The sequence below is a fragment of the Gouania willdenowi genome, chromosome 24 (assembly GCF_900634775.1).
Source record: "Gouania willdenowi chromosome 24, fGouWil2.1, whole genome shotgun sequence".
In the NCBI taxonomy this organism is placed as follows: domain Eukaryota; kingdom Metazoa; phylum Chordata; class Actinopteri; order Blenniiformes; family Gobiesocidae; genus Gouania; species Gouania willdenowi.
In genome coordinates, this window is record NC_041066.1 from 9,303,518 (window position 1) to 9,325,857 (window position 22,340).

A 22,340-nucleotide genomic window follows, 5' to 3' on the forward strand; every position below is an offset into this window, starting at 1 on the left:
AACTTTACCTCTTTGCTATTGTTAGAACTCTTCTCCTCCTTTTCTTCTGAGTTTTCTTTGCAGTCCTCTGGATCCTCCTCGGAGATTTTATTTTCCTTCAGTAACCTGGAAAAATAAAAGTGGAGGAAAGCTTCATTCCTTTTTGCTTTTCTTCTTTTTAAAAAAATATTTTACAGCATTGTAATTTAGCATTTTTCACGCTTTTTGGCTATGTGGCGACCAACAAAGAAAAGCTGTGTTCAGATTTACACAGCACACCTTATCATCTCGTATACACAGCCTTTACTGATGCACATCAAGTGGTTCAACTTTTCAGCTTGTTTGCAAAGTACCGTTATTAGAATTAAACACTCAGAATGAAACATAACAGCTCAGAGTAAAACTGCAGCTTTCTCACAAATTCTCAACAGTTATGCACACGCATGAACAAACTATTTGTTCATGCATGTGGAAATGTGCTCACTTGCTGCATGTTGTATGATTTATGTGCTTAGGAGCTTTTGCGAGCTGTGCATTATCTCTGACCTGAGCCTTTTTAAGTCAAAACCTAAAACACATTTATTTAGGATGGCTTTTAATATCTAGTAGTGCGTCGACATTTTCTGCTTTTATGCTTCTGTTTTTACTCTTGTCATTAGTTTTATGCTCTGTATTTCTATTGTGGTGTTCTTCTGTAAAGCACTTTAGTCACCTGTGAGCTGTTTTAAAGTGCTCAATAAAGACAAATTACATTACAAGTGCATTTTTCATATCAAAGAAATGACCCCCCAGTATTGCTATCATCTACAATCCTGCAATGAGAAAACCAAAGGATATCGGATATCGGTCCGATATTAGCCCGTAAACAAATATCGGATTCAAATTTCCGTTTTTTTTTTTTTAATTTTATTGCAATTCATTTATTTATTTTATTCAATTGTAGAATACAGTAAATATTATGTTGAAGGTTAAAAATGTATGTAACCAATTGGTTAATAATAAATGGGTCAGTTTTTCTCATACCTACTGTTGCTGACTATTGTTCTGTGTTTGAGTGACATCACTTGATCAAGCCTTTTCCAACATTCCACACTACAATAATAAGTCATGATATTTATTTGATTAGGAAAAGAAAAAGAAAAAAAATTCATGCCGATATCTGATCAATATCGATACCGGCCGACACAAGGCTGCAATATCAGTATTATATCGAAAATGAGAAAGTTGTATCAGGACATCCCTATGCTTTACTATTTACTCCTTATCCAGGGTCAATAACACACTCAGATCAATGCTGTAGTTATTTTGGAAACACTAATGACACCCTTGGAAATTACGCAACCAGAGAATACCCAAACACATTCTTGGAGAACATGTAAACTCCCCACAGAAAAATCTAGGACCAGGTAAAAGTGAAGCAACAATCATCCCAGTCTATAATCAACAGTTTCATTTTTCAATAGAATGTTTTTTGTGCTCCTTGGTGTAATAGTTACAATTGATTGATTCTAGTTTAAAAAGGGAAATACAACCTGCGATTTATAAATTGCCAGTTTTCAGACAATTTTCTTGTTATTTTCAGCTGAAATGGGTAAAAATATAGAAAGTGAGATTGACCCTTAACAAAGTGAGCTCTTAGTGCAGCTGTCAGAACAAGGCAGCAGTGTGGGACACAAACAGGCATGCAGTGTGTGACCGGTGTGGGACGCACTCAAAGTTTTCAGATTGAAGCTGTCATTTCCTCTTCTGTCTTAGCGACACATAAAGTCAACCTTCAGGCTGCGTGCTGACTACAAACATGTCTACACATTATTTTAGACACTTAATTCAAATTCTTCAAAAACCAAAGGCTGTTAGTAAAGCTCATAGTTAACACCAAAGAAAAGGGTTAAAAAAGAAGACTTACTGATCCTCTTTGAAGTAAGTGAAGCCAATAAATGGCAGCTGGTTGCCCACAAATGCTCTGGGAGGAGGAAAAGTCTCCGCATTTTTTTTATCGTCCTCTATGTTATCAAAGTTGCTGGTGTCTATGTCGCCGTTCAGCTCCGGCACAACTGGGGCCACAGCTGGAGGACAGAAAGAGAGTGAGAGTGAAGGGGCGGAGCAGGTACAACCTCGTCTGAGGAAAGAAAGTTTCACTAAAAAATAAAGAGAGAGAAAAAGTGAGAGAGGGAGTGAATCCCTTGCTGGTAGGATTTTAAATCTAATGCACATGTTCAAACCTCTTAGTGACAAGCATCTTTTCAGCACTTTAGAGCGCTAACGCTGACACGCAGCTTAGAGCGGGAGTGGGTTTTCTACAGGTTGGCGTGAGCCTGACACCACTCCTTTACTTATACAGTAGTGGCTTTGTGCGCCTCACACTGCACCTTTCACACGACCGGAGAAAACGCTGCCCCTTTAAACCTCAGGACAAAACGCAGACAAAATGTGTCAATCGGATAAAACTCAAACCAATGATTATTTAATCCAGAGGTTTTCAACCTTTTCAGCCCACGACCCCCAAAATAAAGGTGCCAGAAGGTGGTTGAACACAGACATGAACAATGAAGAACAGTCATGAGGAGACAGGGTCATCTATAAGGGGGAATAAAGGGGAGAGGTTATAGGGGCCCATCCGTACAGTCAGCAAAATGATGGTCCATTATTGTTCTATGAATCTGTGATAATCACTAAGCGTGTCCCAATCTGATATTGATATTGGTCCGATATCAGCCAGAAAACTAATATCGGATTTTATTGGACTGCATCTAAAATCTCCAATATGTATTATATTGTATTTATTCAATTGTAGAATACTGTAGATATTATGTTGAAGGTTAAAATGTATGTAAAACATATATAATAATAAATGGGTCAGTTTTTCTTATACCTACTGTTGCTGACTATTGTTCTCTGTTTGAGTAACATCACTTGATCAAGACTTTTCTAATATTCCTCCCTACAAATAGGTAATAAGAGTATGTATGATTCGTGCTGATATCGGCCAACACTCCTATAATTGGTATAGGAAGTGAAAAAAGTTGTATCGGGACATCCCTAATAACCACAATTATTTATTTATTTAAATAATATCCACTATTATCCAGTAAGTGTATTATTATTTGTGCCATAGTACAGTATATAGTCATCTTAAAGATGTAAATCCTTGTTTTATTTAGGAATAAAATGGGTTAAAAGTGACCAAAAATGGTGGAAAAAGTAGTAAAAATGGTTCAAAGTGTCAATATTGGAACATTTGGTTTAAACTGGCCAATAATGGCCAATACAAATTCTAAATGTGGTTAAATAGGCAAAAATCTGGAGTATAGTGAAAAGAGGTTAAAAGTGACAATAATGGGTCAACAATAGTGACATTAGGTGGGAAAAGGGTTTAAAGTGCTGAAAATGTCTTGAAAGTGGAAAAAAAATGTGCAAAAAAGGCATTGAAATGTGATGAAAAAGTGGCAAAAATGGGAGTAATGTAGCAACAATGCATTAAAGGTATAAAGGAGGATTTTCCAAAAGTTAGAAAAAAAAAAAATGCCTTCACTTTTTGAAAAAATGAATATGCGCAACACTCTACCTGCTCCCAAGAGGGAACGCCTATTATACGTGAGAGAGCGTGCACGAGCCCAGTTTTCCTCGTGCGCAGCTCTGTTTACAAGTTAATGTTGGCATCGCTCATACAAGCTTATTTTCCAAAAGAAGATTTGCACTTTTCCTACTATGTCAAACTCGCCACCGGTGAGTGAAAATCTATGAGACACTTGAAAGTGCGCATGTGCAGCAAGCGAAAACTAACAAGGGACGAGCACGTACGACGGCCTTACAAAAACATATCGGCAGAATGATGAACAATTAGGACCAATAGTCTTGATGATCCACCTGGAATTTGAGGCCAAAATAACATCTTCCATAATACCTTTAAAAGGAGAAAATATTTGGCAAGAAAAAGTGATGAAAATAGGTTAAAGTAGTTGCAGAAAAAGGGGTAAAAAATTGAGCAAAAACTGGGTTAAATATTTTCAAAAAAATATTCCTAGTTTCATGAAAGCATCTGGCGACCCCCTCCCAGTGTCTTGCAACCCCAAATGGAGTCCTGACCCCAAGGTTGAGAACCCCTACTTTAACCTATAAATAGCTTCCACTTCCAAAACAGCCATTATGGATGTAAGTAAGGAGCTCATTACTTTTAGGTCAACATTAGGTGCAGAAATGAAACAAATAAGGGGGGGGTCATAAAAGAAAAAAGCAATGTTGGAAAAATAGAACCGAGTGTGGTGAGACGTAAGGAGACATGAGCCGTCCCGGAGAAGCCGCTGTGGCATGATTTCCCAGAATCCTCTCTGATAGTGAACGCTTAATGACAGATGGCCGTGGCCACAGTGAAATGGGAAGCGAGCATCCAAACAAGGACACCCCTCTCATTAGGCCTAGCCACACGATCCACACAGCCGGCCCCGCCCACTGCCCACGGGGACACTGTCGCCCGTCCCAACCATTCGTCCTTAATCGTCTCAATATTAAATATCGATTCAAAAACAAAATACCGGCACAGTGGAATCCCTCATGTACAGTGTGTGTGTGTGTGTGTGTGACGTTGTGTGTTAACGTGGAGACACAGGGGCAGTGGTTTGGAGTTACAGTCTTTGATCAGAAGTTCAGTATGTGGAGTTAATCAGACACAGGTGAAGCATAGGGAGCGACTCTGAATGTGATTAAATACACACACAGACGTCTAATTCATGTGCTACCAAAATAAGGGTGTTATCCTTTCCCTTTATGCCAAATCAAACAGTGAATAAAAGAAACCACTAGTGATAAGTCACGACATATGGCTGTTTAAAGCAGAATATTGCTATTTTTATTCCTATATCTCTTATTAACAGGACATTTTCTACTGCTCAACAAACTAATAACAATTGGCAGTTTTAACTGCAAAACGTGATAAACCTTGACCATAACAGAATTGAGATATTGTCAGAGTTAATTTGGGTAGTAAGAGGAAAATCTGCAAACACAGAAAAGTCATGAATCACTTAATTAAAAAAAAATAGATTCTTGTCCTAAAAGTAGGATAAATGAATTATTAATGTCACAGAAAGCAATAAAAAAAAAATTTAGAAGCTGCTAAATAAACATCAATGAATTAAAAATGATGATTCATGCCCCACTTATAGTTACATCAGATCCCAACACTATAATCTCAACCATCAATGATGTCATATCATCACTGGTTCAATGACAGTAACTGCACTTCTAGCAAATAATATTAATATGGCTTACCTAAATAATTTTTTCCATATTTGTTTCCTTAACGACATTTTTAATCACATCATATTCCATGTAAGAAGTATTCTGCTGAATTAATGTGTGTTGTAATCTAATATTAAACAGAAGACAAATGCATAATAAATTAATAAACTTTCTTTCTGTGCATAATTAAATCAAGTTGTTTTGTGCAATGGGTGTCTGCTATTTCAAACTGCACTCTGCTACTCCTTGCATCTCCTCATTTAATGCATATAAAAAGCATGCGTGACCTACATGGAGGCATGTTTGCTCAAAAGCTAGAAATAAACTTGGAACTGAAGCTGAAATGAAACAGATATTTTGAACAATGGGTTGTTGATAACCAAATGAGCCAAATAAGGGCAAAAGCAGCAAGAATAGAAAGATTAAATGTGGAGATATTAAAAAAAAAAAACATTTCACGAGTGCAGATGGACTTACTCTCCCGGATGTTGTCAAAGGTCCACTGGCTGTTGGTGAAGAAGGGGTGACACTTGATTTCATCCACTCCTGTGCGGCCCAGGCGTACCTTCCTGCACAGAGCACCACAGTGAGCTGAGCCGCCTCAACACGAACACTGCACAGCCGTCACTCCTCCCTTCAACCTATCATCACCAACATGTCATTCCTAAAGGCACACAGGGGAGAGCTGACCACGCTGACCAAGCATGGAGAGCCACATAACCACTGGTGTAACCTGGGCGGCCTCTAGCCCATCAGACTGATGATAAAACAAATCAAAAGAGTTTAAACATCAGCATAAAGACTCCCTCCAACACCTTTTAGTGCACGGCTAAAGGGTTGCACAGCCTGCCACGTGTAGGACATTCCTGGTCATTCAAAGAGGAAGACAGAGCAGGAGTGGAGGGGAAGAAAGGAGAAAATAAGTCAGCCCTAAAGGTCAGGACAGCAGCCAAAAATCCACATGAATACAGAGAAAATAAATCCTAAATAAGAGAGAAAAAGTGTTTAATGGAGCGTCAGTACTGTGGGAGCTTAATAGTTTAGTGGCTAATGCAGACATTGGTCAGTAATGCGTGTGTGTGCATGTGTGTGTGTGTGTGTCTGAGGTGGGAGGATAGAGAGTGAGGAGGTAAATAAACAGACGGGTAAAGAATGAAAGGCCGCCCTGTGTTGGAACTGAAAGGGCCTGTGTTCAAGCACTCCTGGGAGGCGGGGCTACTAATGTAAACAGGAAGTGTTTTCTTCCAGGGGGAAGGGCCATTAACCAAAAACCATGACCTACACTTCAAAGGACTTATCACGAATAGTGAGGTTATATAATCAAATATCGACAAGGGAATTAAGTAAAGACTTGTGCGGGGAACTGTCATGAACTCAGGTGCCGTTCCAAGTCACTTTTTCTAAGCGGGAGGTCGGAAAAACTTGTGTTCCAAATTGCCTTCTATATTTCCAGCCAGGAAAAGCTCATTCCTTACTTGTTTTTATTGTCTTCTTCTCTCCTTTCTGGAGAGAATTAAATAACCAATGTGTAGAAATTCTGTTGAAACTTCTTGGTGCAACAAAAGCTAAACAATCTGCTGTCTTAAATCGATTCCACAGCCTTCACCTTAAGTTTTGCCTTTTTAAAATATAATCTTTTTATAAGCCTCTCTTTTGCTGGAAAACAGTAACTCCCAGGAGACACAAACAGCATTTCACAACAATAAAAGAACAACAAACATTGTTAACATTTCTTGACAGACATAAGGGACAATAAATGTTTCTTCACCACTTCTGGGACACAAACAGCCCAACATTCAGACCCAAAAAGAAGACATTTGCACATGAATTCAAACCTGTCAGTCAAAAAGGCACAGATGAGATCTTTGGCATTGTGGGACATCTCTACATCTTCTGGGAAGACCAGGGTGTTGTTGTGGTTCATGATCTTTCCATACGTTCCAACGAGAGATTCAGCGTAGAAGGGCGTTTCACCTGAGGGAGGGAGGTCAAACCTTTAAAACACAGAGCTAAGGAAGGTGAACCTTTAGTCTAACTTATTGGTCAGGCAGGTGCAAAAGCTGCCTGACCAATACACATGTATTAAATATAATTAGATTTACTGCATATTTAAAAAAAAAAAAAAACAGCATACCAACAAACAGCTCATAGATAAACACGCCCACAGACCACCAGTCACACTCCCGGCCGTAGTAACCGTCCCCGCCCTGAGACTGGAGCACCTCAGGGGAGATGTAGTCTGGTGTACCGACAGCTGTGTCACAGTGAACCATTCCTGACTGCAGTGAGACAGACACAGTGAGCTTTTAAAACATATCAATATTTCATTTTAAAGCAATATGTAAGAGAGAAGATGATTAAACTCAATAGTCAGTAAATTAACTGCATTTCCTAAAGTAAATGAAAGTGAGGATGCATAAGCTGAACCCATTGGAGTCAGTATAACTTCACTGTTAGTCAACACTGTATTCATTGTTCTAATATGTTTGAATTGGAACATTTCTTTTTTTTTTTCTTTAAAAAAAAAAGAGAGAAAGACTGGAGAAAGAAAATATGAAAAAGGAAGAAGAAAGGGGAAACGAAAAAAAAGAAGAAAAAAATGAAAGAAAAAAGGGGAAAAAAGAGGAAAAAAAGGGTGAGGGAAGGAAAAGAGGAAGAAAATAAAAGAAAAAAAGAAGAAAAAAGGGTAAAAAGGAAAACAAATGAAAGAAAAATGGGGAAAAAACAAAAAAAAGAGAAAAAAGAAAAAAAAAATCAGAAAAAAAGAATGGGAACATTTCTGTTGAATTTAGCTAATTAATCAATAACTGTTAAACTTAAGTAAACACAAGGAGATAGAAGTGTTTGCAGTATTCTGTATGCTTGTTAGTAAAATCAGACTAAATTATTATAGGACAAATATCTGTTCTATTATTTTATTAATAATAATAAAAATAATAATAATAAAGTACATAGAAATCAATAGTGAGGATACGCTACATCCTTACTAATAAAGTCCCTTTGGTGCCTAACAGTCATTTAGATTATCAGGAGTGTCAAACTCAGAAGGAAACAGGTGAATTTTAACCTTATTGTTAAAATTCACCTGTTTTGTGCAAAGGTTTTATCCCTTTGCACTTCCATAAATAATTTCCGAAGGTGTAAAGTATTTATTTGTTACTTCCCTTCGTGAACACCTGGGGGAGCAAAAGCCTTGCAGAAATATTGTTTTAATACTGCTATGATAAACAAGTTGTTTTCCATTAAGTCTAAAGACTTCAAACACAAACATTCTTACCGAGTCCATCTTCATGCACGTGCCAAAGTCGGCCAGTTTCAGATGTCCATGCTGATCCAGCAGCATGTTGTCCGGTTTGACATCGCGGTGGATGAAGCCCATGGAGTGAATAGCATCCAACGCTAGCACGACTTCTGCTGTGTAGAAACAGGCCCAGGTCTCGGGGATGTCGTAGTTCATGGTGAGCGTGACCAAGTCTCCTCCAGGCATGAACTCCATCACCATGTAGAGGTGGCAATAGTCTTGGAAGGCGCAGCATAGCTGGGAGACAGAGCAGTGTGTTACTTTGCCCCATTCAGGATATCATGTTGCAACTACTATTTCCTGCAAATTGTGGGTTTAACCTCTGAATAATCTGTACTCATAATTTTGTTATTTAAGAAAGTATTCTGCTATCCATACTGATGTTGCTCATCAAATTGCAATGTGATAAAAATAAAATAATAGTTTGAGAAACATTTAGTGCAAAGTGGCTCAGCTTTGCAGGATAGCATTGCTGGCTCTCAAGTAAGATATCAAGGGTTTGAATCCAGCATGAGTTTGCATGATGTTCCTCAGATCCCAGCTTTTCTGGTCCTGGAGAGTCACTGTCCTGTAGGACAGGGAGTTCCAAGTATCGGTATATAATTTCGTTATGATATGAATTTTTAATATACCGCCATACCGGGGTATTTGATGAGACAACTTTCAGAACACTACGCTACGTTCCGTTTCAGACCGGACCCTTTTCAATGTTGCACTTCTAAATATGAAGGTAAACAGTAGCGCTCTGGTGTTAGTTGTGGTGTAAATCATACATGTAAATGGATAAGAAAAACAATTAAAAGCTCTGAGGCTGTATGTGAGCATGTGCCTGTGTGCGCACATGCCTCTGCTACAAGAGAACAACACTCACGGACACAGAGGCACGGCTAGCTTAGCATGTTGGCAGTTCGGCAGTAATACACAAAAGAAGAGAGCAAAGGATCACAATTTGTAATTACTGTAACGCAAACAAAACGCTACCTTATTCACCATAAGAACTCACCACATCACTGAGTATGCAGCATTTAAAGCTAGAAATCAAGCTAATGCTAAAGCTAAGCTAGCACAGCAAAGAGCCATTGGGCTGCTGTTGTAAACTTGTATTACTACTAGTGTGGAATTATTCTACAATATTCACTCATCATGACAATAAAAAAGGCAATCATAAATCAATCTACTACAGTAATTTCTCTCTTATCTTTATCCTCTATCCTTTATTTATCCCTTATCCTTATATTTATCACTATTATTATTATTATTGCTGCTGGCTTGTGTTTTTTGTTCCGCGTACCGACTACCAAGTCAAATTCCATGTGCTGTTTTTTTTTTTTAAACTGTACTCGGCAAAATTAATCGTTCAAATTCTGATTCTCAACCAGTAGAAAATGCTGTGAACACCTGATTATGCATGAAAAAAAAAATTAATACCGTGATATACATTTTTGATCATACCACCCAGCCCTACTGTCCTGCTTGTTTTAGATACCTCCCTGATTTAATAAACTTAGATCGTGATAAATAGCTTCTGCTAAAGTAAGATGTGGTTGAATACGAGAGGGAATGAGTGCAGACATTAGACAGCTTCAAAGAGCTTCTTGCCAATGAGTCTAACATTGTATTCTTCAGTTATTACCTTATAGCAGTGAAAAGTTATCATTCAAAGAAACCAAAGTTAACCTTGCCTGCAAGATGGATTCTGGTGTTCACAAACACCAGAATCCATCTTGTACTGTCTTTGCCTTTCGAATCCAAACCGAAACGGTTCGGATCAATCATGAGGCAGTGTTGTGGCTTAGGGCGGGATATCCGGGTGTGATGAAGGCAGAAGCAAAACTGGCGCATGTGCAGTTGCATGTAGAGGAACTAGCTGGGATACCGCTAATAGCATAACTCCGAATCAAAATAGAGAGATGTCAATGCAGGAGGATGGTTAACTCGCATACTCGTGTTGCAAAAACGGCAAAAGTCACTGACATAATGACCACAGCATCACTATCCCAAAAGAAAGTTTTCACCAGCGGAGCCTTGTTGTTGTTGTAGCAGCGTCTCTGCGGCGCATGCGGACGACGACATCATCATTTGTTACCGTGTGATTGGCTAAAACAAATCATGGTGGACAGGTGCTTCGCCCAATCAGCTTCAAGCATTCTGTTCATGTCCCTCTCTGGTTCCAAAAGGATTCACCAGACACAGACCCAGATCGATGTGGAGAACTCGAGTTAGAGGGAGGGGCTACACATCAATCTGGCTCTTGCCAGGTTATGTGTAAGTACCAAATGCTAGTATATTAAACTGCAGCCACGGGTACAGTACAAGCGACGCCCCCTACAAACAACGCCCACGCAAGCAATTTTTCAATGCGCTGAGTCGTTAAAAACGGAGCTGGGTTTGTAGCGGCTGTGGCTGCAGCTAGACCCTTCTCCCTCCACGGTGAACACTGTGTGCCTGTCGCCCATGCTGCTTCACTGCTGTAGGACTACATCATGAAATGGGCGGCACTCACACGGGGAGAGGCGGCGCTCCGGAGGAAACGTGCGTCTCAACTTCCGTGTTGAAAGAAAATAAGTCATATTTCTTAATAAATTAGTATTTTATTTTGCAAAATGTTAAATATTAAACATATGTGGCTGTAGTTGACTTTGGAGGGTTTAAAATAGCATGATGTGGATCCTTTAATCAGTCGTAATAGCACAAAATAACCATATCGAAATGCATGACTTTGAAATTGCAGAAAATGTGTTGATGGGCTCAAAAAAAAATAATAAATAAATAAAAAAACATTCATCTATTTGTGATAGTGTCACGTTTTCCCTTGGGATTGTTTTAGAAACACCAGGACTTGGCCAAGTGTTGGGCTGAGGGACTGCATCCAGGTGTTTGTGTTAATGTTTTTACATTTAAACTTTACATTGAAAGAGTGCTTGGGTCAACTCATCTTTATTTCATACAACTGCAACCTTCACAAAAAAGAGCGATATAAATCTTATGAGTTTAATCAAGGGTCTAATCTACTACCACATTATATGTTGTGTATTTGAATGACAAAGATACAGGACTGTACAGACCTGGACAACCCAGGGGCTGTTGGAAAAGGCCATGATGTGCCTCTCCTCCCAGAAGAAGGCCGAGTCTGAGCGCTTGATCATCTCAAACTTGTTGAGCTGCTTCATTGCGTAAACCTTCTGAGAGGCCTTGTGTCGGACCTGCAGCAGGGGAGGGACGAGGCGGAAGAGGAGACGTTGGAATGCAAACAACTGAGCATTGATCACAGAAACGTCAGCATGATCAGGACAATATAGGAATGCTGAGCAACGTAGGCAAAGATGGAAAGTCTAAATTGTAGTACACACCCTTAAGAGACATGCTTACACAAAATTTCCAGCACAGACACACCAATGCACCAGCCCCCACCCCACCCCCCTCAGCAGACTTCACACTTATCTCCCACACAGTGAGCCTGTCCAGACTCGTTTTTTACCACAATGCACGCAGCAGATTCCAGATTCTGCCTGCACAGGAGGTAAGAACTAGGAGCCAGGGAAAGAAGACGCTACTTCCTCCATTAAACCTCCATGTTCACCTAAACCGCAGTTTCTGTGCAAATATGCACCTAAAGCTGTGATATTTTCTGTTTTACTAAACTGTAGCTTGCTGCTCCCTCTAGTGGTTCAGAACACCAAACTGCTGAGTTCATAAGCAACATCAGACATTTTACCTTCTCCCAACCCTCTGCTCTGCTGCCTGCAGGTGATTTGAAATTGAAACATGGCAGGGAGTCGTCGCACACTTATCTATAAACACGTCACAGAGGAAAAACATCTCACCAGCTGCACTTCTCCATAGGCGCCTCTCCCGATCAACTTGACTTTTTCGAAGTCTTCGAGCTTCACCTGCAGCTCTCGCAGCTGGTTCACCGCCTTCTCATCTGTGGGATGATTAATGGTATTTATGTATATTCAAGAATAATAATTTGCCTCTAAGTTCTAAACCTCACATTGCTTGCACGAGGACAGAAAGTTATAATAAATATAATGGACTCCTAATGTATAATAATAATAACAATAATGCAGTACTTTTGGAAATGTGATAAATATATAACACACGTGTCAAACTCAAGGCCCGGGGGCCAAATACGGCCCTTTAGAGCATCCAATTTGGCCTGCAGCAGAAAACAAAAAATTCACAAAAACCATGAGTCATTGTGTAAATGACCAACTAATTCAGTTGTAGATATCTCCAAATTAATACACAAATTTAATAAAACTCCACAATATTAGCAGGCTCACATTTTCCCCATGATTATATCACATAATGGATGTCATTTATGATCTCAAATTGATAAAAAGAACTCAACCTTTACCCATTCCTGCAAATTTCTTCAAAAGATTGCACAAAATTTCCCCAAATTACATAAAAATTGGCCACAAAAATCAAATAAATTACATGTGAAGAACCTGCGGGGACTGAAATCTGTCACTTATTGGTTTAATATTATCAGTGTCATACATATTTTTTATAATTTATACTAAATAATGATTAAATAACTTATCTTCCAGCATAAAATCTGCAGCCCACTTAAGGTAAACTGCTCCGTATTTGGCCCCTGAACTAAAATGAGGTTGACACCTCTGGTCTATAATATGCGTTACTCTTTTATTATTGAGTTTGATTTTTATTCAATTAGCAATTAAATATGTATAAAAAAATATTAGCAAAAATAGATGACGATCAGTGCGTGAACAAAAACACAAAGCAGCTCTTACATCTGTTCAGAAATGCTTCGACATTTTTGTTTTTCCTCATCGCAGGGTAGTTTAAATCATGAGCCAAAGCATTCATGGAGTCCTGAAAGACAGAAAACACAAACATAAGGCCATCTTTATTAAGAAAATGTACTTGATCATTCAAAACGCAGATCATTATTGCAAAAAACAAACAATGCTAGTGTGTACCTCTGGGTAATATAATCATAACTAACTATTATACAGCAGGAAGAATATTATTTGGCTCCAGCTTTCGCAATCAATATAATATTGGAAAACGTAGTTAGGTTTGGAAAGTGATAACTTGATATAAAGTAATGAAAGATTGCTCTGTGAATGGAGTGACAAATAGCAATGGAGGGTTGAAAAGAGGACAGCTGATGTGCAGCAAAGCAAAGACAAACACAAAAGAGCAATCCAAGTAGGTTACACACACAGACAAGTGCCTCTTGCTTCAACACACACACACACACACGGTCAGCTAAACACCCAATACTCCTCCCTTCTGAGAACCTGACGATGGCACCCTACTTTTCAACCAGCAGGTTTAGATTTCACGTTGAACCCAAACGCCGCTTGATGCACTCAGAGTGTGTGACCGTCTGTTCCAGAAAAACACGGGTCATCTTGTGTCACCCAGCGTGTTTGTGTTGAGCCCTGGCTGGTTGATTTGTTCGGGTACATGCGGTGGTGGTGGTGGTGGTGGGTGGACAAGGGGGCAAGAGGAACAATTCCGCACCTTTAAATAGCGTCAGTGAGGAGAGATCCCCCCCTCCCACAGCAGACGGGTGGAAATAGAGCTGAAAGCTCAGAAGCTATTGTGGGACAGACAGCTCACGGCTCTGGATTCAGGCTGAGGATCTGTGATCATTTTCCACTGTGCGTCTGACCGTGTGTTTTCTAACAGCTGTGGACGCTGCTGTGAGGTGAACACACTGTTTTCACAGCGTAACTAGAAAAACTTTGTTATATCAAGGTAATAAACTTTGTTATAATTGAATCATGTGTAAACACAACTATGTTTAGAGGTCGACCGATACGGGATTTTCAAAGGCCGACTCAGATACCGATTAAAATTCAGCTAATGGCCGATATAGTTTTTTTTTAGCCTGAAAAAGAATATCGGCTATCGGATTCAAATTTCCAGATTTTCCCATTATTATTATTTTATTTCAATTCATTTTTTATTTATTTGATTCAATTGTAGAATACTGTAGATATTATGTTGAAGGTTAAAATGTATGTAACTAACTGATTAATAATAAATGGGTCAGTTTTTCTCATCCCTACTGTTGCTGACTATTGTTCTCTGTTTGAGTGACATCACCTGATCAAACCTTTTCTAACATTACACACCACAAAATAAGTCATTAATATTTTTTATTAAAGAAAAGAGAGAGAGAATATGTATGATTCACGCTGATATTGGATCAATATTGGTATCTGCAGATACGCAGACCTGCAATATAGGTATCATATCGGAAATGAAAAAGTTGCATCGGGACATCCCTAATTATTATTATTTATCTATTTTTTGTTGTATATTCATACATCCAAATGGATGTTTATGTTCTTTCTTTTTTCCTTTAATGGCTACTCTAAAGTGTTAAATAAAAAAATTAAAATTATAAAAATAAAAAAACACAGGGCCTCTTGTCATGTATTTTTCAATGAACACAAGCAATAAATCAATCTCTTTCATAATAAACAATTTCAGATTTATTTAAACTTTAAATACATATAAAAGATACATTTTAAAGCACAGATTACAACAATAAAGCAAACAAATCTGTGGCTTTACCACTTCAACATATCTAACTAACTTCATGTTTCATGAAACATGTAAACATGTGGACTAAATAAAGCTTACTAATATCCAGTCAGCGCATACTGAAGTGCAGGAAAGATTAAGGAGAACTAATATCTGCTTGAACCAATTGGACATTTTTTAGGGAAAATCAAACTCCCAACAAACTGAAAATAAATTACTAAAAAAAATGTAAAAAAATTGCAGCCTTTGCGACTAGAAAATCGCGTTTCATGATATCGCATTATTATCGCAAATGCAATTAATCGTTGAGCCTTATTTTGAAGGCAGTGTACATTTACAATAATTTATACCTAGTTTACTGGTTACAACTTTAAAAATAAACAAATTCTTAAAAATGCAAAAGGTTAAACCAAAGAACACAAAAATGTACAGTATCTAACAATTATTGAGTAGAAAATAAAACATTGTGTAAATGTTAATAATTTTTCTATTACTGGGTGACATAAAAACCATAAGAACCACATGCTTCAATAATGCTTTTGGTAAAAAAAAAAAAAAAAAAAAAAAGAAAAAAAAAACAATAAGTGGACCAAAAGGAAATGGTAACGAGAGGCCTTAGGAGGTTATCACCATCTCAATTCCAGGATGTGACTTCAGCTTCCTGTGCAGTAGTTAGCGCCTTTAGGAAGCCCAGTGGACCATTGTAACAGCTTCAAACTCACGCCGCGGCCGTCCAGAGGAAGCTGAGGGAATCGACTCAAAATGACGGCGTTCAATGGTTATGTCACACGTGACAAACACAAAGGTTTCCCTGGGAACAGCAGCGACACACTGGACTTTGATTTGTGCCTCATCAGCACTGAGGATAGAAGTGTCACTCTCCAGGTATAAAATAACATGTTGTCGGGCCAAAACCATTCAACACGTGAAGAAAATGAGTGGGATCAATACAAACAGGACAAAAAGACAGTAAAGTGGGTTTATGCTAATGCAGTTTTTAAAGGAGCGGATAATCAAAGACAAAGCAGGTTTGTCTTTCTTTTTTTTTTAGCAAAACACATTTATTCTAAATTAATACATAGATACACCTGTGAAAATAGGTTGAAAACTGTAAGTTTGTTATTTTAATTGTGTATTAAAATTAAGCGAGCTGTAGATAGAATCACATGTACCCTCTTGTAGTTGTAATTGTTGATATATAAATAACAATAAAATGCACACATAAGAAAATGGAAACCCAATTGCATATTTATGAATCATTAAAAAAAACAACAAAAAAAAAGCATGTTATTTACAAAAAAGTTTTCGGTTTGTTTTGCTAACAAATGTGAAATTTAATATGTTATAGTTACATTTTTCAGGCAACACTTTCTCAGGAAATTTACTTTAATCTCTTGACATGTTTCCACCGTCAACTGCCAGTCTTCTTCAGAGGCGTCTGCTGATCGCTTTGATGTATCCCGATTAGGGGTGTCCCGATCCGATATTGATATTGGATATCGGTCCGATATCAGCCAGAAAACGAATATTGGATTTTATCGGGCTGCATTTATCGGACTGCAGATATAATATATATTGTTTTTTTTTTCAAATGTTTTCTATTTTATTCAATCTATAGAATATTCTTATTCTAAAAGGTTAATTAAATGTAATCCACTGGTTTATAAAAAATGGGTCTGTTTTATTTTTTTTTTAATAATCAAGCGTTTTCTCACATTCCACACTAAAAAAAAAGTAATAAAAGTTTGTATGATTCGTGCTGATATCGGATCGGATCGATATCGGTATCGGCTGAGACCCAAGGATGCAATATCGGTGGAATTAAAAGTTAAATTGCATTTGTTTTGTGTAACGTTTTTTAAGTTAAACATAAAACTTTATTGTTCATTGTTGAACTTTGGGAGGAGAAAAAAAAAGTTTGACCTCAATTTAGATCTAAATACATTGTTTAGTGAAGCGCGGGGGGTTGTAATGTGCAAAAAAAACAAAAAAAAACAAACACCTCAGCTGGTTTTTGTGTCACGTAAATCTGTTAGCTATGGAATAACAACATGCAATTTCACTTATATGATCGTTTTAAAAATTGATCGAAATAAACAATGGTTCACTGCGGCCCTAACGTCCTAAGGTTATACAGCTGATCCCGTCACATTCAAAAACATGTTCAAAATATGAATCAGCATACCATTAAGAGTTGGATACCAGGAACAAGAAACAATTAGCCTAGTCTAATGGTTTGCTAAACATGACTGAGAGCATTAAAACGGGTTAATCCAGTCTTAATTAGGTCCTATTATTTACAAGGATCTCTGGATTTGCCAAAAACAATTCAAGCAGATTATATTCTATGTCATAGATCTTCATTGATTCCCATTTTAACATTAGTCAGATTCCACCAAGCTGTAAAACGCAAAGAAACTACATTAAAATAGAAAGTATTTTAATTCAATGAGTTTGCTTAGGATGAAGGGTCAAAACTAGTCACAACATTGCACTAGTTAATGTGTGTGTATTTACTAAGATAACAAAGGACAATATTTCTAGAATTGTGGAATTCTATTTTTTATGGAATTGGTAATGATAGTTTAAAGCTGCTAGAGATAAAGACATAGAGTAGGCCTCATAGATCCATAAATCATAGATCGTTTGTTCAAAAAAGTAGAAGTAAGAGGTTAAAATTGCTGCTGGAAAGTTTTTTTTTTTTTTATCTCCATTGTAAACGAGTTTTACGCATTGCATTGTGGGATGTAGAGTATTTACGGTGGAAATTAAAACAAACTTTCGAGCAGCAATTTCAAGATGTTCTTTAATTATTATTATTTTATTTTTTTTTATCTATGAGGCCTAAAATATATCTTTAGTTATCTAGTAAAAATAAATATATAACCTCCAGCAGCTTTAAGTAACTGAAATAAGTGGAAAAAACATATTTGATTTATACTTTAACCAGAATTACAATTTTATTATTGACCATGATTAATTGATTCTTAAATGTCCAAAGATCGATAATTTACTTTATTTTTGTAATACAAAGCAGACGAGTCCTCCTAATTTGGATATATATCCATTTATTTATCTATAAACTATTTGAGGTGCTGCGAGGTGTTACTCAAAAGATAAGTCAAATATATCAGCAGCTGACTGATAGTAAATGGAATTCAAAAATTTAAGGCAATAATCAAAAACTGATCATCGTCAAAATGTTACAAAAAAACTTCAACGAAAGACTTCAATAATTGTAATTTAATCAGAAAATTGTGCTGATTAACCTCACCCAAATTATAATAATTAGGGTGTTAAATGAATCTAGGGGAGATATACCATAACCATAACCCCGCCTTTAGTTTTCGGGGGCTCGTGATTGGCTGTTACCATGGTGACTAGGGGTGTGTATTGCCTGGCATCTGACGATACAATTCATATTACGATACATAGATCATGATGGGATACGAAATATATATATATAACTTTAGAAACAAATAAGGGTGTGTATTGCTGGCATCAGGTGATACGATTCGTATCCCGATACATAGGTCACAATACGATGTATTCCGATATTAAAGTTTAAGGCAATTTTTGCAATTTTTTATATATACATATGACTGAAGAAACAACTAATCTGTAAATGTGTACACCTTCATGAGAACATTATGAATGAATTATATTTTATTGGCATATTTTACACTGAAAACATTGATAAAAAGTTATGATGTATGTGTCAATAAAAGATGTGGAAATTTTTAAATAAATGACTTAGCTAGCTAGCATCGTTAGCCTTATCAAATGACCTTAGTTTTATCATAATACATGAGCTAAACTGTGGTATAATTAACTCAGGTTAGGGATGGGCAATTTTGCCTAAAAAAAATCTCCGATTTGATTTTTTTAATACACTTGAAATGACTGCAGACATCAGATAAATTGTCAAAAGTGCTACTTTATTGCTGTGATTGTCCTCAAGAGTTAAAATACATAGAACAATCCCAAAATAAAAAAAGTAAACGAGGCTCGCTTTAACCCAGGTTTAAGCAAAAGAGCAACAGCTACTTCACAGTAGATTAAAATTTTAAACATATAACATTACAATTAAAAACATAATAAACTCTTCCCTTAGCATTTCAGCATAGTGCGAATAAAAAAATTAACATGCCTGTGGCACACATATTATAACCTAATCAAAGGGTAAACAAAGAGGGGGCGGGCTCACATCGGAATGCGAAAAAGTCCGAAAAAAAAAAAAAAAAACTGTGGTGGAAAAAAAAAAATAAGAATAAACTTGAATTTGCAAAATAAAAATCGTTTTTATCTACAAATTCGATTAAACGATTAAATAGATTTTTTTTTTTTTTTTTTTTTGCCCAGCTCTAACTCAGGTAATAACACGCCTGACAGTGGAATTTAAGACGTGTAGGATATTGTAGAAGCAGATCAAGAGCCACTACATAAACTGTGTGTGGTTCAGGGTTAAAGAGATCAATGACTGAATGTCAATGCATTCTTACAGTACAGGTCAGGTAAAGGTTTGTCACTTAGAAACAACACCAATAATTCAACAGGAGACTCAAAACAAACAAAGATTTTCTAGGAAGATAGCGAAATAATATAGATGTTAACCTAAAGAAATATATGAGGCCTACCTATAGGGTTTTATAATGCGTATAAACGTGTAAACAAAGGCATGTTTAGACATCATAGAGAGGGAATGTGCTCAGGCACAGGAAAAGTGTAGACTTTAGGTGGGGCTTCCCCTCTCCTGCATTTCTGATTAGAAGCCAAACCCTTTGGTAAACCTCACCTTACTGTATATTTAACTCAAATATTAAAAATTAAAAAAATAAAAAATAAAAAAAAAGTTTCAATAGCTTATTGTAGTTTAAACACACAATAATAATAATAATAATGTATTAGTGTGGCACTTTTTGGGCGTTTTCTTACTCACACCCAGTCTACAATGTTTTATTCAGCTGTGACATGAACATTAGCAGAATATAATTACACTTCCAGGGTAATAAATGTGAACTCACCAGTAAAGTTTCCAAGTTTAAGGCCGACTGAGGGTTCCTGGTCAAAGACTCCAGCTTCTTCAGCCGGCTTTCCAGTATGTTCTCTGCTCCCAGCATGTTTCCAGTAAAGTGAATTCAATTCACCAGGCATGAAAAGGTTAAAAAAAAAAAATAATAATAATAATAAAAAAAAAAAAGAAGTCAGGGGTAAAGTAAGCACCTGTGGCCCAGGCCTGGTTTTAGTCCCATACACAGGCTCAGCTCAGCTCAGCTCCTCCTCGTGCCTCTACAAAGTGCGGCTTGACTTATCAAGTTAATTATTCTAATTTTAAAAAGTCAACAAACTGGTTTTGCTTTGAAGCACCTGGTCCCCAGTAAAAGTCACTTTCTGAGGGCAGACAGGACAGTGGAGCCCCTGGCTCAGGTGTGTGAGCTCGTGTGCTGACAACAGCGCAGGTAAAACAAAGTGTGACCGACCCAGCGCGTGCAACCTGCGGGACGCATTACTGTCAAGCCAGGGTCAGCCCTAAGGTACTGTTTCCGGTCACACCTATCAGCGTAAAAGTCTGCGCTAAACGACTGAATCGAAAATGATTCATAAAACTAAGGAAAAAAACAACAAATTTTAAACATTAATGAATAAATAAATAGATAACTGGTAACAATACAGAAAAAACTACTGGTGATTAAATTTGGACACCATTTATACACACATAAATTGTCATAGATAGATATAGATGTGTTTGTGTATATATATATATATATATATATATATATATATATATATATATATATATATATATATATAGCACATGTGTGTAAATCTCTGTACATATAACCTTTTCCCCTTTTATAACACTTTGTTAATTGTAAATTTTGTTCTACATATATAGTGAAACTATTTCTATTTTTGTTTTATTCTTTTGCACAACACGAATGTTGCTATTTAAAAAAAAAATGTATTATGTTTGTGTGTACATTGTTTTGTGTAGATAGACAGACAGAACAAATAAATAAATAAATAAATAAAGAGCTCTGGTAGTTACAACGAGTGGATGGATTACCATTTATAGCTAAACAAATAAATAGGCCTATATCAATTAATATAACAATAAATAAATATCACAGGGTCTTCCTTTCGTAATATATTTCCTTGTCCCCGCTTGTAAATATGTATATATTGATATTATTTTTAATTTTTATACTATATTTTCTATTTATATACAGTATAGCCTCTATAATTGTATTGTTTATTGTATCTCCTTTTTTATTGCACTATTTTAGGGTGTCTTTTGGGTAATCTGTGTGTTGCCTTCTATTCTTTTTCTTGCACTTTATCTGAGCGGTAATAACAGTAAATACATTTCCCCCACTGCTGGATCAATAAAGCTACTCGTCTATCCTAATTCTGCCGTCTTTTATTTTGTAAATCATCTGCCTGACAGTGTCATTGTCTAACTTGGTCACCACCACCACCACCGCCGCTCCCCAGCGGCTCTCGCGCAGCCGGAATTCCTGTCCTCCTATCTCATTCATCGGCTTTACCGTCAGACCAACTCTCAGTATGTAAAGAATGCTGATGCACTGCCTTCACTGCCACTAAAAATAGTCATTTACACGGAACACAGGGAGCTTGTTACTGATGTACAGATCACCTTTGGATGAAAGGTGATCCTCCAGCATAAAATAAACCAAATAAAAAGAAAAGAAAATGTATCAAAACTAAATAAAACTGTAAAAAAAAAAAAAAAAAAAAAAAAAAGTTCAATACGAATGAAATAAGCAGACGCTGGACATGTCTTTGCTCTTAGAATAACTTTTATTTATTTTATTTTACAAATTCTCCACAAAAGCTCATGATTATTTATCTTCATTTAAAGACAAACAGTGTATAGGCTAAATGTCTGAAAGGGGATTTCAGCAACAAACAACAACAACTGAAACACAGGAAGTCATTCTAGTCTTTTACAAAGTGAATTGAAAGTAACGGTGTGGTCATGTAAAAAAAAAAAAAAAAAATGGCTTGCTCTGTTGCTGAGGGGAGGGGTGGGGGGTGTGAGGGAGGGGTCACTTGTTGACACTGTGCACAAAGTGATGTCATCTCTGACTCATACAAGCAGCTGAATCTAGGATGACCAGTGACTTAATGGCATGACCTGTGGGGAGCATGATGGCTGAAAATGTGTTGAACTCTTCGGCACATAAGCAAGAAATGTAGGAATGATGGCAGGAGCGAGTTAGATTTGGAGAAATTCTTGGACCAGGTTGGGAATATAAATAAAAGC

General features: G+C 37.0%; 1 protein-coding gene across 10 annotated transcripts in view; it reads right to left on the reverse strand.

The window, feature by feature from the left end:
• The window catches only part of LOC114457802 (rho-associated protein kinase 2-like), a 46,618-nt gene extending 26,057 nt beyond the window's left edge, over nt 1–20,561 (reverse strand). For 8 of the 10 annotated variants that reach the window (XR_003672957.1, XR_003672958.1, XR_003672959.1 and 5 more), the window contains exons 1-10: nt 20,077–20,561; nt 13,282–13,363; nt 12,343–12,443; nt 11,584–11,721; nt 8,495–8,755; nt 7,352–7,496; nt 7,053–7,191; nt 5,695–5,786; nt 1,886–2,045; nt 9–105 (exon numbers count right to left, since the gene is read on the reverse strand). Coding sequence is in view for 6 of the 10 variants with exons in the window: in XM_028439891.1 (XP_028295692.1) it covers nt 9–105; nt 1,886–2,045; nt 5,695–5,786; nt 7,053–7,191; nt 7,352–7,496; nt 8,495–8,755; nt 11,584–11,721; nt 12,343–12,443; nt 13,282–13,363; nt 20,077–20,172 (1,311 nt within the window). In the remaining 4 variants the exon portion in view is untranslated. Of the gene's footprint in view, nt 1–8; nt 106–1,885; nt 2,046–5,694; nt 5,787–7,052; nt 7,192–7,351; nt 7,497–8,494; nt 8,756–11,583; nt 11,722–12,342; nt 12,444–13,281; nt 13,364–13,812; nt 13,960–20,076 lie in introns of those variants that run through there. The other 2 variants (XR_003672960.1, XM_028439889.1) reach the window with 2 other exon arrangements.
• Nucleotides 20,562–22,340: the final 1,779 nt, after the last annotated feature.